Genomic DNA, 17,194 nt, shown 5'->3' on the forward strand with positions numbered 1-17,194 from the left:
GTCATGTGTGTGTGTGTGTGTGTCTGTCTGCGCTCATCTGATAAGAAGAGCCGAAGATGGAGAGCAGTGAACCCAAACTCAGCAGCTAACTATTTTCCCAGCATTCCTGCTGATTAGAGATCCCAATTTTTCATTCTAAAAAAAGTATAAACGATGAGTTGAGCACATTATTCATTCATTCATTCCGAGTGCTGTGCTGTTCCTCTGTCAGCTGTAACCTTTTTTTGCGTGACCTCGCTGGTAGAATGTTCCGTGCTGTCACACTGATACCGAGGAGGTGAAGGAACACCGCAGTGATGGATGTAATTCAAATCCTTGTCCCTCTCTCTGTCTCTCCCTCCCTCTCTTTACCAGCAACAGGACGGCTACAGCAACAACAACAACAACAGTAGCAGTGGCTCCCAACAGTGTGTGTCGCAGCCCACCACGCCAGGTGGTGCCCTGCCCGTGCCCTCGCCGCTCTCGCCCAGCCCCGCCAGCCTGTCGTCCTATCACGGAGACGACAGCGACAGCATCAGCAGCCCCCCATGGCCGCTCAAGACGCCCGCCAGCCCCGTGAGAACAATTACAACTTGATATAAATGAAATGAGTTAGCCCATCAGCTCTCTCTCTCTCTCTCAGTATAGCAGTGTTTAGATCTCGTGTGACATTCCCGCGCTTCACACAGGAAGTGGTTTTATGTCGAGACAGACAACTAATAAAGCTTAGATATTGTAGCTGCTACTTGCTCCCACCCGCCCTTGTGCTGCTGGTGTATACTCGCAAACACTCCCTCCGTCAGGTCTGATAGTATTGCTTGACAGAGGATGAAGACCAAATGGAGGCAGAATAAAAACAAAAAAAAAGACACCAAAAGTTTCAATTCCCCTTCATGAAGATTTATGTTTGACGAGAGGATTATTGTGTAATTTCTACGAGATAATAAAACTTATACTTTGACCACAAAATTCTTTCAAAACCTGGACCTGAGCCAGACGATGTTGCTTAATCTCTGTCCACCAACGTGAACGTGAGGGACAGAGAAGAAGTGCTTGTTTTTTGCTCGGTCATTGAACCAAACGCCTGAAACAGAACATGTATATTTGAGATGAAACTTTAATGATCCTCGTGGGGAGAATGGGTGGTGGTGGTTGTTGTTGTTGTTGTTGTCGTGTGAGAAAACAGCAAAGAAAAATAAACTGAACAACAGACTTTTGAGAATAGACCCTCTAAAAAATGCATTAAACTAGTGCATGTAAATTCATGTTCACTGCGTTTGCATCGCAAAGTGTATGAATCAGCGTGCTAGTCGTGCTCACATTGTCCTGTTATTACAATGAAAACTACACTAACATTCATATCATATATATATATATATATATATATATTAAATATAATATACGTTTGTTTTTTTCCTCTCTGTCCATCGCCAGAAACCCAACCCTAACCCCTCCTCTCTCAGTGGGGAGCGAATCGCACGCCTTTACGAGCTGGGCGCGGAGCCGGAGAGGCGGAGTTGGGTGGAGCGTTACCTGACCTTCATGGAAGACAGAGGCACGCCTGTCGCCCAACTGCCCGCCGTGGGCAAGAAGCCGCTCGATCTGTGGAAGCTCTACATGGCTGTTCGTGAGATCGGAGGCCTCGCCATGGTAATTTATAAATACCCAGTAATAATAGAAGTACTTCACGTAATATACATTATTATACACTATATTCTCAGAAAAACATGAAAATGAATGAAAGCAGCTCTATTTACATCTGGAAAAAAGGCTTCCAAATGTTTTTTTAACACATTAGCAGAACATGATTTTAACGAATTTGTTAAAATATAGCAGCTCCTTTATCCAGCTCACATGGGGAGGTAATCTGGATTAATATGGATCTACTTGTTTGCTCTGACTTCAGTGTGTGGGATTTTTGGAAGGATGGAGGATTTGGTTGGGTTTAGTTTGTCTTTACCTTACAATTGTAACTCTAATGGCCCTCATAATATAAAGTCCAGTAAACAACAATGAAAAGAAAATATCCATGCATAGTGAGAAGCGTAAAGAAGTTGTCTTTTTATCTTAAATCAGAGTAGTGTCACTCATTCAGCTTCTTAATTTCTCCATCTCTCAGGTGAACAAAAACAAGAAGTGGCGTGAGCTGTCCACCAATCTGAACGTCGGCACGTCGAGCAGCTCCGCCAGCTCCCTCAAGAAGCAGTACATCCAGTATCTGTTCGCCTACGAGTGTAAGATGGAGCGGGGAGAGGAGCCGCCGGCAGACAGCAGCAGCAGCAGCAGCAGTGGCAGCAGCAGCAGCAGCAGCATGGCTGGAGGGGAGAACAGGAAGCAGGTCAAGATCCAGCCGCCGTCACCTGGTGAGTTGTGATAACAGTGTGTGCTTCACTGGGTTTTGCCGCGTTTGCCGGTTTCCCCATCTGTCAGCAGCCAAACAACAGGTGCTGATGATCGAACTACAGGTGTCGGGGAAAACCTCCGAGGAACAACAATCTGCATTCATGACAATGTTGGCACAATAGAGGCTTTGCAGCTGAGAGACGAGGACTCGAGTCTGGCACGGAACGCAGACTTGACCTCAAAAGACTCGAGGAGAGGATTTAATTACTCCAGTAGGTGTCTCTGCGATCTGGTACATGCGTCAACAGGAAGTGAGCTCAGAGAATCATCATGTAAGACTACACAGCTGGTTATATTAGCTGTGTGGCCTTGCTGAAGGTTATTCTCTCATTCTTTATTCATCCATCCATCCATTTTCTACCACTTTATCCCGCACATGAGGGTTGCGGGGGACTTTGGACATAGGGCGGTATGCGGGGTCACACCCTGGACAGTTCGCCAGTCCATCGCAGGGCCACATATAGAGACACCTATGGTCAATTTAGGGTGTCCAGTTTACCTAATCCCCATGTTTTTGTACTGTGGGAGGAAACCGGAGAACCCGATCGGGTCTCGATCCCTTGGCTGCAAAGGCAAGAATGCTAACCACTGCACCAACTGTGTGCCAGGCTGTTGTGGCTCTGTTATGGTTCTTCCACATGTCACTGAGGCCCCTGTTTGTTAAATGAACACGTTGTTAAATCGCCAATATGTCTTGTTTCTTCAGACTTCAGTCGTCCAGTCCAATAAACGACACCAGACAAGCGTCAATAGCAGAATGAGCTGCAAGCCACATATACTCGGCTCTGCTGCTCAACCCCACAAACAGTTTAAACAGTGGGCACAGTTTAAAAGGGAAGAAATAAACAGGCTTTGCAACGGTACAGGGCTTATTGCCAAGAAGCGTTGTTATAACAAAGAAATAATCGACCAAACACAAGTTTGAGGTTGTGCTATGAAGCCAGATACAGTAGTTACACAGATAAACATCGCGTATCCTGTGGTGCAGAACGCTCTTATTTATTATTTTCTCGCTCCGTAAAATGTCGATTGAGATGCTGATGTTCTTCAATGTCTGACTTCTTCAGTTTTAATGATTTCTTTGTCAACTGGAGCAAAGAAACCAGGCAATATTCACATTTAAGAAGCTGAAAAATCAGAAAGCTCTTTTTAATTATAGAAAATAAACCAAGATTTACCAGATGGAATGAGAGCGAGTGCTTATTTCAACCAGCGACTTGAGACTGGACTTGAACTTGAGCTGAAAAACTTTGAGACTGGACTGTGAATGTCTCTGTTCTGCTCTGGGAAAAAAAGTAAAAAGTATTATTAAATATAAAGCTAGAAGACATGCTTGGAAAATATCAATTCAAACTCTTCCCAAGTGTAGGTTTTGGTGTCAGCCAAAGTTCATTATCTTTCAGGTTAATTTAGCAGGAGCACATGGTCACGTTGTGTTAGGTGCCGAGCACGTTAGAGGAGTAAGAGGAAATGGGCCAAATCCAACTGAAATCTTCTATTATCCAAACACGGGATGAGGAAAATGAAAGTCCCATTACCTGAGGTGACCGCGTCGACCCCCTGAACTTCCTGTATGACGCTCAAGAGTGCATTTATAGGCTGATGTTTCAGGAATTATAAAGAGTGAGTTTGCTGATGATTAAAACGTTACACAACTTTAACACAAAAAAGCTGAGACCAAGAGAGAGAGTGGGAAGAACACCTGTACATAAGATTCCATTTTTTTGTTCTGTTTTTCATTTGTTTGGACATTGAGAGACACAGACTCAAAAGAAATATAGTTGTAAAATATGTTTTGTACTGTTCAAATTTCAAATTTAACCCTTAAAACACCATTGCTATGTTTAAACGTACAGTACGTACTGAGGGTATAAGAATAAGTGCAATATAGAGTGTCTTATATCCTCAGCCGAGGCATTAATAAACACATCTGAGCAAAAACTACTCAAAATGTTTAAAATCGGATTGAATTTGTGTTCAAAGTTCACTTGGCTCGTTTTTTATGAACAAAAAGAAAAGAAAAATTGCTCTATTTTGTGGCTTCTGCACAATTATTGCTACTTTATATCTTTATATAAATGCGATATAAATTAAAATCATAACTTTGACTCAACACCACATTTTAAAGCCTGAAAATGTGACCTGAGTTACGATTTTAAGTGTGTGAAACTCACGACATGTGTTTAAGAAATGTCTTAGGTCAGGTCAAGTAAATTAAATTATATTGTATTAGCTCTAATCTGAGGGTAACTGTTTTATGATAATAATAATAATAATAATAATAATACTATCCATCTGTGTGAAAGTTCACCCAGTACAATGTGAGTTTTGTTTCTTTTCTAGGCTGACTTTAACCTTTAACTGTTTAGTTTTGTGTAGTTTTGTCATTCATTATCACTGACATGAACACAACTTCAAACCCATGGAGACACTTTTCTGATGGAGATGATTGGTCGTTTCATTATTGGATGATGGCACTTGAGGGGGTCGAGTAATACTGTAACACACAGAGGGTGCTTTTTTGTTTGTGTGTTTGTGTGTGTGTTTGTGTATATTGCCTTTTCACACTGTGTGTCACTGTGTACAATTATGATGTGAGTGTCAGGAGTGAAGAGAGAGAGAGAGAGAGTCGGAGCACGACAGAGCAGTAAGGTCACGTCTCTAATTTGCAGCGGAGATGAGAAAAGTGACCCTGGCTTTTAAATAGAACACCAGAGCACTTCACCTGTCTGAGACACTGTAGATTGCTTTCCTGGTGGCTGGAAAAGAGCATCTGCCTTTATTTGCATACACACACATATGCATGTATAGTGCATACAGGACACATTTATATATATATATATATATATATATATATATATATATATATATACATCAATGCATGTCCTCTCTTTACTCGTAACACTTAATAATTCAAAATTCAGCCTCCTCTCATCTGTTCAAACATCTCACTTTCACAAAATCTAATTTCACACACAACCAGAGACAGCATCTATGTTTTAAAATATGCAAAGGTTAATACATGTGATGTTTGGGCTGCTTGGTTTTTTTTGGATCTGGAGCTCCCAGCTGTAAAAATCAGCCTTGATTGAAGTACGGTAATAATATCTCCTCCTGCATATTTGTGGTGTCATTTGTCTACGTGTCGAAACGGGTGATCCTCGTGACAGCGCTAGTGTTGTTTTGTTTCCTACAAGACTTTTCTTAGAAGCACTAAACACAGCTCATTTTAAGGCAACTTCCCATTTATATAAAAAATGTATATAAACACAAAATTGTGTTGTTGCATATATGAACAGTATAAAACAGTTTTTGTCTCAATGTCCAAAAACAGGTGTTTTTCCTGCTCTTTCCTCTCTGGTGACAAAGACGCTGATTCGCCGGCTTCCTGCAGTCACACAAGTGCAATTACCGTAATAACCACACGTTGGCTTTAATGTGCAACTTGTCAGCTTTCAGAAACCGTCGCGGAATTACAGTTAATGCAAAGTGTACTTGTGCTAACGTGTCGTCTGCGACATGCTCGGTTTTAAAGGGTTAAAACGCACACAGAGGTCAGGTTTTATTACACTCAGCTTCTTAAGCCAGTGTTCAAGAATGAATGAATGAATGCATGAAGCATTTCCCTCTGTGTTGATCTGCTGTCTATGATTTCCTGCTGCAAACAGCCTTTCCTGACACCTCGCCAGCCTATATATAGACTGACAGCCCGATGATGTCACTGTGGGAGCGTGTCCAGCAGGCCGGGGAGAGTGTGTGTGTGTGTGTGTGTGTGTGTTTGTGTGTGTGTGTGTGTGTGTGTGTGTGTGTGGTGGTGGTGGGGGGGTGGAGTGATTAATGAGCACTGGAATGTAGAACGTAAACAAACTCGACCTTGCCGTCACCTTTCATTCACAAAACGGGTTCAGCTGACTGAATTTTTTTCCTCCCCCCCCCTCCTCCCCTCCCCTCCTCTGCCTTACCCTTCTCCACTACCACCCGTCTGGATTATGTCACACACACACACACACACACATTCATCACACGTCAACCGTATTCCTCTTCCTGAAGCACTTTCCTCCCTCATCACTTAATCTGTCATTTTTTTTACTAACCGTGGCCCAGAGGGCTCTTAAGTTCAGGCCCCCCCGCCCCACCCTCTCCACATTATGCAGTTGCTCCTCTGCCCTCGTGCTCTCGAGGAACTACACGTCTCCTAACCTTGCCTCACCCTTCACCATTGTTTGGACGTTTCCACGTGTGCGTGTTCATACTTGCGTGTAGTGGGGATGTCCCAGAAAGAGAAGACTCCCTCGAGCAGCCTGGCCCCTCTTTGCCCTCCCTCTCTCTCTCCCTCTCCCTCTCTCCTCTCTACGCATCATCATGGGATCACCATCTCATCCCTGTCTGTCTTTCTCTCCCTCCCTCCCTGTTTTTTTCTTTCTGTCCGTTTCCTATGATGTCGAGGCAGCGCTGTGATTGAATAATTCAGAATTAGCATGAATTTTTAAAGCTCAAGTCTTTCTCTCTTTTTTTAAACGTGCTGTGTGAGGGAAAGGCCGCCGAGGCTCTTCCAGAGAAAGTCTTTCTTAGCAAAATGCTCATTAGGACGCTTTCATATTCTCTTTTTCTCCGTCTTTGTCATCTTTATGCCGGAATGTGCTGTGTTTTTTTTTTTATTAAACCTGCTTCTGGGAATCTGTATCCCTTGGTTTTATCTTGGCTGCGGGTTCTCGCAGCTCTGCGCCGCTGTCATTCTCCTCGTCTTCAGAGCTGAGGAACTCACAGGGATGCGGCGTCATAACAAGAGAGCACACTGACCCACTTTTAACCTCCAGTTTGGAATCTGTGTGAGGGGGAAAATACTTTCAGGTGCTCGGCACGAGCTCTCCGAAGTTCTTCACTCATGCAGTATTCATGGGATTTTGGCTAAGATATCAGCTCGCACGTAATTTGATTTTAAAGTGGATACATCAACACTGTTTTTTCCCTCCAAATACATTGGTGCCCCCCAGCTCAGCCCTCCACATGAACCCCTCATCAACTCACTGGCACGCATAAATAAAAACATACTAGACCATATTCAGACAGTTTCCAAATAAAGAGCCGTGTCCTCTCCGTCCTGCTCCTCCTCCTCCTCCTCCTCCTCCTCCTCCTCCTCCTCAGCCGTCCCTCTCTTCCCCGTCCTCTCAGGCCTCATGTGGGCTGCTCAGCCTCACCGTTAGTGCTTTGGCCCCCTAAGTCCCGAGTTATCTCCCTAATACAGCGCCCTGCTGCCGTCAAAGCCCACTGTGGCTGCTCTAACTCAAACCTGCTTCGAGATTGTATCCGATAACACGGGGGGGGCGGAAAGGAAAGGAAGGGAATGGCCCGTGGTCAGAATGTGTTATGTTTGTTTACCTCCAGGTTTCAGCAGTCGCTTCAACTAATAAAGAAACGCTTGTTGTCTCCCAGCGAATTCAGGCGGCTCACTCCAAGGTCCTCAGACGCCGCAGTCGTCTGGCAGCAGCTCTGCAGCGGAGGCGGCGGGGGATCTGAAGCCGCCCACACCTGCTACCACCCCTCTGGGACAGGTCACGCCACTGCCCCCCAACAGGTACCACACACACACACACACACACACAGGAAGTCTTACTTCCTAATTTAGTTGACTTCATTCCCATCAGCACAAATTGTTCCTGATGTATAATCAAACATTGTTCATGGAGAGCACAGCTTCTCAAACCTGAGAGGTTAAAACATTCAGCACACAGTTATAACACCTGATATAATCAATTACGACAATAGTTGATCTTTATATGAGGATTGAGCTCTTTTACTTTCAGGCTAAATGTCCTCGCTGAAGACTTGTTGTGTGATTTTTAAATCACGACAGTTTGCTCTGTTGTTTGTTTTTGGGAGTTTTTTTGGCGTGACGCGTGCGTCTCTTGTACGTACACAAGGTTAAATATTTGTGTTTCCTTCTCCGTCCGCACACTTTTCACACCTTGATACACTCCATGTTTATCAGAATCAGAAGTCGTTTATTGATGCACAACATGATGTTTTTTAGATTGACATTGTGGAACAACCTTCCACAGCATGTTAGACACGCCCCTTCACTGGCCACTGTTAAAACACATCTTAAAACACATTTTAACCCAGTATGAGACATTTGGTTTTTATCCTTTTTATAGTTTTATTTTATGACCTGTTCATTTGTGTTGTATTTATACTTTCTGCAGTATTTTATTGTTTTATTGTTTGTTCTTAGATCACACATTTTATTTGTTTTATTTATCTCTGATGTACAGCTCTTTGTTTCAGCTGTTGTTGTTTTTTAAAGTGTTTTATAAATAAAGTTGGACTGAATTATATGCAAAGCAAATATAGATGTGTGTGAAAATATAGAATATAAAGTGTCTAAAAATGATGTTGACTCAGTATATCTAACACAGTTTTACTCACAACTATATCAAGTGTCAAGGATTTGCTTATCAGATCAGCTCTAACGTGTAAAACGCCAGTTTCCAAAGTAATAATACATCAGTAATTTAGGAAATAAAGTACATTTGCTGCTTATCCTGAGTGCAGCACTTATGCTTATGATGTCACTACCACTGTAGTACTCTTACATATGTATAATATGTCATGTATTTATTATTAAAATGAAACTTTCCATCATTTATTGAGCATTTCTTTCTCCTTCCTTTACATCCCCCCTCTCCCTCTCCCTCTCCCTCTCCCTCTCCCCCTCCCTCTCCCCCTCCCTCACCTTGTCCAGGAGTAGTGTGAGTGTGCAGGACCCCTTCTCTGAGGTGAGTGACCCGGCCTTCCAGAAGCGTGCTCCCTCCCTGCCTCCCACCGCTCCTTACCAGCAGGGCCTCAGCATGCCTGACATGATGATGAGGATGCAGTATGATGCCAAGGACCCGTTCGCCGGGATGAGGAAGAGTGAGTGAGACACACACACACACAGACACACACACAGTTTCCCCCTCAGTGACTTTAACTGTGTACATCGTCCCATGAATGTGCACGTCGTCTACAAGCAGACGATTCATGTATTCAGAAGCCATCTCTCGTCTGTGTCGTCGCCGTAATTCATCGTCTAATCACCGCCTCGGATCAGGACTGAAGTGTGTTCTTCAGCTCTTCTTTCATCCCGACTTAGTTAATTATTTTCATCCTCCTAGTTTTCCACCTTTCATCCCCCCCCCCCACACACACACACACTGAGAAGCACCTGTTTTTGACCAAACGCTAGTTACAGAGTTATAGAAAGGTACGCTGGCTCCTCTGAAGGATGAGGAGAGTGGAGCCTGAATGAGTAATGTGGTGGATGGTAGCTGCATAACAACAGTTGTGTGGCCTTAGAACAATAGGTTCAATCATGAAATCTGGTGAGCATTTGTAGTGGAATGCTGCCACCTGCTGGTTGGAAGAGTCCAAGCTGATTGTTTCGAGTGCAGTCATCGATTTAAATCGAGTTAAACACCTTTTTTGTTTCATCCGTTCATCCTCAGGTGCGCTTACTTCCTCTCTGCCTTCTTCCTCCACAGTGGCAGGAGCTGATCCCTACATGCCGGGCCAAATGCCCAGTGGTGGCATGCAGGAAATGTACGGTCGACCCCCATCTGCACTGAGCATGAACCAAAGGTCACAGTATCCGTACGGGCCGGGCTACGACAGGAGGTATGCACTCATGTACTCGTTTATTATTGTTTTTGACAAAGGCCCATGCTGGTGGTTTTGTTTTTGAGTGTAGCCGCGTGTCAGCGACGCATTATCAGGAGCACTTTGCTGTCGTTTGATCCGCAGGCCGGACCATGTGATGGGGATGGAGGGGAGCATGGGTCCCCCTGGAAGTCAGAACAACCTGGGTCCTTCCAACAGTGAAGGCAACATGTACTCTCCCAGCAGATACCCTTCACAGCAGAGGTTAGCACTCATGCATGTGTGTGTGTGTGTGTGTGTGTGTGTTTGCAGAATCCATTTATAGAGTCATAAAACTGTTAAGTGATAAATTCCCTCTCCCATGTCAGACACGATGGCTACGGTCAGCAGTATCCCAGCATGCCGTATGGAATCCATCCTTCTGGGATGTACCCGCAGCAGCAGGTGAGAGACTCTTACCTGTAAAGTGTGAGATGAAAATAACGGCGTCGACTGTGATTAAATGTACGGTGCAAACACAGTATGAGGTCAAATAAAGATCAAAGGTTATCCTATCATTAGATCAATTTTGAATCGTTAAATATAAAGTATGAATATGGATAATAAAAGGCCTATTTAAGTATAGCACATTCACTAATTGTGATACAGTATATTTTAGAGCTGAAATAATTAATCGATGAATTGGTTTGAAGCTTTTTTCACTTTTGACACAAGATTTCTGATTGTTTCAGCTTCTTAAATGTGAATATTCTCTGGTTTCTTTGCTCTGTAAAACAAAGAAATCATTAAAAAGTGAATCATTTTGGTTTGTGGACAAAACAAGACGTTTGAGATTATCATCGTTACCAGGTTTGACAAACACTGATCAACGTTTTTCTGACATTTTATGGACCAAACGATTACTGTATTAATCGAGAAAATGATCGACAGATTCATCGATGATGAAAGTAATCGTTAGTTTGTAGCTCTAGTACAAAACACCGCTCATATTTTCACCTCAGCTCGTCTCGCTTCAGTCAAAATAAGTTCAAAGCGTAGATAACAACAATTAATGTTTGCAGGAAAAACCATATAGATTAAATATAATCCCCCATTTTAAATCCCTGTGTTTTCTCCACACTTTTAAACATGAATCAAAATGTTCTGTGATGTGAAAACTACTCACAACAACACCAACTCCTCCCACTTCAGCAGGGCTACAAGCGGCCCATGGAGGGCATGTACGGCCCCCCGCCCAAGAGGCACGAGAGCGACATGTACGCCATGCAGTACGCCAACCAGCAGCCAGACATGTACAACCACTACACCGGTGGCTACTCGGGCCCCGAACACAGACCCCTGCAGGGACATTTTCCCTACCCTTACCCCCGTGACCGCATGGGCCATTCTGGACAGAGCCAGCACAGTATGATGGGTGGGGGCCCCACAGTGAACCACACCACTGACGGGCCCAACATGTGGCCGTCCAGGACAGACCTGGGCTATCCTTACCCCAACCGACAGGGGCCGCCGTCTCAGATGACACCGTACGGCTCGATCGGCAGAGACGACATGGACGTGCGGCCCGGGCAGGAGCCGTGGCCCCGTCAGTCGCCCTATATGTCGTCGTCGGGGGGGATGCCTCCTCTGTCGTCACGCCAGCCGTCGTCTTACTCCAACTCCTCGTCCATGGGCAATCACCTGCCCAGGGCCCCCAGCCCGGGAGCTTTCCAGCGATCTCTGGACTCTCGGATGTCACCCGGCAAAGTGCCGTTCATGTCCGCCATGAAGATGCCTAAGCCTGGGATGGCGATGATGCCCTCGCAGGGCAGCGGACCCCTGGGCCAGTTTCCTCCCAACCTGAGGAGGGATCTCAACTACCCACAAGGATCAATCGAGGCCACCATGCCCATGCTGAAGCCTCGGCGCAGGCTTACCTCCAAAGACACTGGTGAGTTCCAGCATACGGTAAAAGTTAGAAAAGTGTTCCTTTCATCAGTTTGGACATGTCTGATCTTCTTCTTTTTTAATCCCAGGAACGCCTGAGGCGTGGCGTGTCATGATGTCTCTGAAGTCGGGTCTGCTGGCAGAAAGCACGTGGGCTCTAGACACCATCAACATCCTGCTGTATGACGACAACACCGTGGCCTCCTTTAACCTCTCACAGGTGAAAAACCAGTGCTATGAGAGACATGAACCATTTTTACTGGACCTGTTTACATTTGTGAAGGCAAAATCTAAAATAAACCTGTTTTAACTTGTGATCTTTTCTCTCTCTGTCTGACCAGTTACCTGGATTCCTCGAGCTTATCGTGGAATACTTCCGCCGCTGCCTGATTGAGATCTTTGGCATCCTGGAGGAGTTTGAGGTGGGGACTGTAGCTCATAAAAGCTTTCTGGATTCTGCTTCTAACCACGCAGGAGAAGAAGAAGAAGAAGAAGAAAAAGAAAAAGAAAAAGAAGAAGAGCAAATCTCAGACCAAGAAAAAGACTGTGCTGTTAAACCTGAATCAGAGTTGGCCCCAGCTAAAGAGACGCAAGTGCAGCGGGTCGAAGTTGTGACGGATGAAGCTCCGCCTACTGCTGCAGAGACGGCTGTGGTGAACGGTGACATGGAGGAGGAGGAGGTGAATGTCAAGAAGGAGGACAAGAACAAAGAAGAAGAGGAGAAAGACAAGAAAGAAGAAGAGAGTGAAAAGGGGGCAGAGAGTAAAACTGAATCTCTGGATAAGCCTGTCACAGACCTGGAACCTAAACCTAAACAGGCCAGCAAGTACGATAAGCTCCCGATCAAGATCGTCCACAAAGAGGACCTGGTTGAAGACATGACAAAGCACTTAGGTTACATCACTGAGTTCACGAGTGGGCTGCTGCACTGGCAGGCTGGTGGAGGCGACTCCACTGCGCACATTCAGACACATTTTGAACCCCGGCTGGCGCCGCCCGCGAGCACGGACGAGAAGATGAGAAAAGAGAGCAAGCAGGAGAACGCGGCGCAGGACGAAGGCAAGCAACCACGGAAACATATCACCGCGACCATCGATGATGTCCTGTGTGCTCGGGTTGACGCCCTCTCATACACCCACCCCGCACGCTCCCTGCCGTCCTACCCCTTCAGGGTGCACGCCGATGGGGAGCCGGACTACATCACGCTGCTGGAGGACGAGCCGCGCTGCTTGGACGAAGCGCCGCTCTCCACAGCGTCCAGCTGGCAGGACTCGCTGTCCAAGCGCTGCCTCTGCATCTCCAACATCGTCAGGAGCCTGTCCTTCATCCCGGGCAACGACTCGGACATGTCGCGCCACCCCGCCCTAGTCCTCCTGCTGGGCAGGCTGCTCCTGCTGCACCACCAGCACCCAGAGAGGAACCGGTCACAGCCGAGCTACCTGCGGGACGAGCAGCAGGAGCGCGGGCTGTCGAGTAACAAGGAGGAGTGGTGGTGGGAGTGTCTGAGTCTGCTCAGGGAGAACGCCATGGTCACGCTGGCCAACATATCCGGGCAGCTGGACCTCTCCACTTACTCGGACACTATCTGCCTCCCCGTCCTGGATGGACTACTCCACTGGATGGTGTGTCCCTCCGCTGAAGCCCAGGACCCCTTCCCGTCGGCGGCACCTCACTCGCAGCTCACTCCTCAAAGGATGGTGCTGGAATGCCTCTGCAAGCTCAGCATCCAGGACGGAAACGTGGACCTCCTGCTGGCCACGCCACCGTTCAGCCGCCAGGAAAAACTGTTTACAGTCTTGGTTCGCTATGTGAGTCAGAGGAACACCCAGGTGTACCGGGAGATGGCAGTGGCCGTCCTCTCTCACCTGGCACAGGGGGATCCCACGGCAGCGCGCGCCATAGCCATGCAGAAGGGCAGCGTGGGTAATTTGGTAGGCTTCTTGGAGGATGGCGTGAGCATGGCACAGTACCAGCAGAACCCTCACAGCTTGCTGCACATGGGGCATCCGCCCATGGACCCGCCGAGCATTAACATGATGTGCAGAGCAGCCAAAGGCCTGTTGGCCATGGCTAAAGTGGGCGAGAACAAGAGGGAGTTTGTGTTGTATGAGAGCAGATTATTAGACATCTCCATCTCGCCGGTGCTCAGCGCAGGAGTGGCGGCCATTATTTGCCAAGTTCTCTTTCACTTGGGGAAGTTATGACAGGAGGAGAGGCGGGACATGCGCGGCAGACCCTGACGTGGACACGATATTCCCGTGGTTTGCTATTTTTTATTTATCAAAATGACAGAAAATGTTTGTTATGTTTTGAGTTGGATTGAGTTTTTTTTGTTTTTTTTCCACATAAACAAAAGTATATATATATATGTATAGCTTTCAGAGCCCTGTCACTAAACTGGGCTTAAAAGGTCATTTTAATACAAATATTTAATACCTGCCGGTGTTGGATTGCTACGTACGATGTTTTAATTTTCGCGGTTTGTGTTTGTTTTTGTTTACGTTGTCAGCCAAAGCTGCCGCCAGACTCTGGTGCTGAATTACATGGTTCCTTTTGAGTCGATGAGTCATTGAGATGTTTTTCAGTTTTATAAACGCTAATATACTCATCAACATTTTGTTAAACGAGAGTATTTATTTAATATGTGACACTGTACAGTAGTTTGAACTTTTTTGCCAACAGATGTGGGGGGTGGGGCGGAGTGGGGGCGGGGCGGGACGGCGAAACACTGACTTTTTAAAACTTAAATGTATACGTCTCCGTCGCTGGAAGATAAATTGTGCAATATAGGACTAGAGCAAGTTGTCCAATGTTTGAGAACATGGGGGGAAAAAAATCTTTTAAAGACACCTGCAGTGTGTGCTTTAGGCCACGAGGAGGCGGCGTTGCACCAGCCAATCAGCAGAAGAGCGGATCATCTGTCAGAAGAAGTGTCTAATTTATCAATCATAGCCTCAACATGTTCCACAGATGAACTTTGTGTTCCCCTAAAGCACTCGTGTCATGTCTGTATTTTTACATCACTGTATATAAACCGTTGTACAATGGACGCACACATGATCCTCTCAGTCTCTGTCGAGCATAGCAAGAGATGGGACTTTCTGATTATTATTATAATAATAAATGCTTTTATTGTTGGTAAAATTTGTTATTGTTATTATACATATTTTGTTAATGGGGTCAAATATTTGAACATGAGCAGATGTAACTGATGTTTCAATGTAAAAAAAAAAAACAAAAAAAAAAAACAACAAATCCTGTATGCATTGTATTATAGCTGAGAAAACAATCGCTTTGGTAATCAGACGTGGACGTGCCGGGGTGAGAGGATATCTAACGAGAGGTCACATGAGACACACATTTCTGTTTGTTACTGTCCTCCATTTTATGTCAGTGGGCATATTTCTTTGAATCGAGATCATGCTCTAAAAGAAAAAGATTCTTCAAAAATGTCCTGAACGTTCATTGTAAAAAAAAAGAAATGAAAAAAAGAAAATCTGCCTCTTTTTTTCGATTGACTCAATGTCCCTCTCTCTCTCTCTCTCTCTCTCTTTTATTCAGTATACACATTTATACTCTGTGCTGCACATGTCACGAATAAACGTACGATGAACATCTTTAATCGACCCGGAGACGTTGCATTATGTCCAGACAATCTTACGCCAATAAAACCAGCATCAGCTGCTCACACGTGGACTGTTATTGATGTCTGAGCGCAGTCACGACGACACGGTCCTTAAAAGTGAAATCCCTAAATGCAGAAGCGACTGACTGCCTGACGTAGCTCCTCTGGCGTGGAGCTCCAGAGTCGCAGAGCTCTTATTTCCAAAGCTCTGTCCCCCTCGTGGAAAAGAATTGGGAACAAGAACAGTAAAAAGATAAATGGGATAAAAGATTGTTGATATACTGTGGAGCCTTCATAAGTCATTTAAGAAACTTGAGATGAAACTTGTTGACATTGTTAACCCTTAGTGTTCATGCGCACCCATGGTAAACTCCTTATATGGACATCCTGAGGGTGTGTGTGTTTATAGGTCACATATTCAGGCTTTATGAACTAAAGTAGCAATAATTGTGCAGAAGTCACAAGATGGAGCGTTTTTCTTTTATTTTTGTTGAACTTTGAACTGTGACGTATTGATTATTTTTTGTCAACAGATTGCTTAGGTCGTGTTGGAAAAAAAAAGGTTATAAGACTCTCTGTATTGCACATTCTTATAGCCTCTGTATATACTGTGTGTGTTTAAACATAGTAATGGAAAAAAGCAGCCAAAATGCTCTGTTTATTGGTCACATGATACGCACGTACATGTGGTGGGTGATGTTTTTTTTCGTCGATGTCTTTTCCTCCTCACGGATTCACTTCACCGCCTTGTTGCTGCACACCGTCCTTCATCACATCGGGGTGAACGGACGTCTCAAGGAACATCTGAAAAAGTGTGAGTTTAAATCTCATCAGTGTACTTGTAACGATTGTTAATAGCTCGTCTGTGCTCCCTCTTGACATGGTCACACACTGATATCTGCTGGTCGAGCCAAGGACCCATTAAGTCCACATGGCTACAGGTGCCGTGGAGTCGAAATGCCGACAGGTGAGGAATGGCAACAACAACAAAAAGGCACACAAATAAGATGAGTGGTGGTTTAAATGTTGATTCTCACACTTGTTTTCTCTTGCCCAAACGGTCAGGTCACACACTCTTACATCATGACATGTTTCCACTCTCATTACTTCATGTAATCTTCGGTTTGGGGACTTTTCGAGGCCCATGATTAGAGAATGAGACATAAGCTGTCGTGTATCATGATTAGACCGCGGCTCAACAACCGAGCCGTGGCCAAACATGTTTGTCAGCAAACTTAATTGGAAAGGTTTAGTGTCAAATGTACTTGGAGATGTTGGTAATAATATTGGTTACATTATCAAAGCATAAATGTAGCAAATCAAAGTTACAGGCTTAACACAAAATGTGCTGCATTCAAGGAACGTCACAAGACATCACAATCACAACACTTCACAAATCCTATCGCCTGAATCTGGTCACAGGGTCACAACACTGTTTTAATTTACATTATTTTATACATACAGTATATTCAAATTTCTAAATAAAATACTTACATTGCACAGGTTACGCTGCAGATGGTGTCAACGTTTCCATTTGGGGTTCAGGAGTCAGTTTCATGCTTTTTTACCCCAGTGTCACACTCACTCCAGCCACTAGATGTCAGCAGTAGTCGGTGTTAAAATGTG

General features: G+C 45.0%; 1 protein-coding gene across 7 annotated transcripts in view; it reads left to right on the forward strand.

The window, feature by feature from the left end:
* LOC131444521 (AT-rich interactive domain-containing protein 1B-like) overlaps nucleotides 1-15,565 on the forward strand; it is a 204,799-nt gene extending 189,234 nt beyond the window's left edge. For 5 of the 7 annotated variants that reach the window (XM_058614911.1, XM_058614905.1, XM_058614909.1 and 2 more), the window contains 11 exons: nucleotides 355-555; nucleotides 1,414-1,629; nucleotides 2,099-2,342; nucleotides 7,816-7,957; nucleotides 9,125-9,294; nucleotides 9,903-10,035; nucleotides 10,162-10,281; nucleotides 10,386-10,461; nucleotides 11,209-11,947; nucleotides 12,033-12,163; nucleotides 12,285-15,565. In XM_058614911.1, the coding sequence (XP_058470894.1) occupies nucleotides 355-555; nucleotides 1,414-1,629; nucleotides 2,099-2,342; nucleotides 7,816-7,957; nucleotides 9,125-9,294; nucleotides 9,903-10,035; nucleotides 10,162-10,281; nucleotides 10,386-10,461; nucleotides 11,209-11,947; nucleotides 12,033-12,163; nucleotides 12,285-14,147 (4,035 nt within the window). In that variant the 3' untranslated portion in view covers nucleotides 14,148-15,565. The remainder of the gene's footprint in view (nucleotides 1-354; nucleotides 556-1,413; nucleotides 1,630-2,098; nucleotides 2,343-7,815; nucleotides 7,958-9,124; nucleotides 9,295-9,902; nucleotides 10,036-10,161; nucleotides 10,282-10,385; nucleotides 10,462-11,208; nucleotides 11,948-12,032; nucleotides 12,164-12,284) is intronic. The other 2 variants (XM_058614906.1, XM_058614910.1) reach the window with 1 other exon arrangement.
* The last annotated feature ends 1,629 nt before the right edge of the window (nucleotides 15,566-17,194 follow it).

The sequence above is a fragment of the Solea solea genome, chromosome 18, assembly GCF_958295425.1.
Source record: "Solea solea chromosome 18, fSolSol10.1, whole genome shotgun sequence".
In the NCBI taxonomy this organism is placed as follows: Eukaryota; Metazoa; Chordata; class Actinopteri; order Pleuronectiformes; family Soleidae; genus Solea; species Solea solea.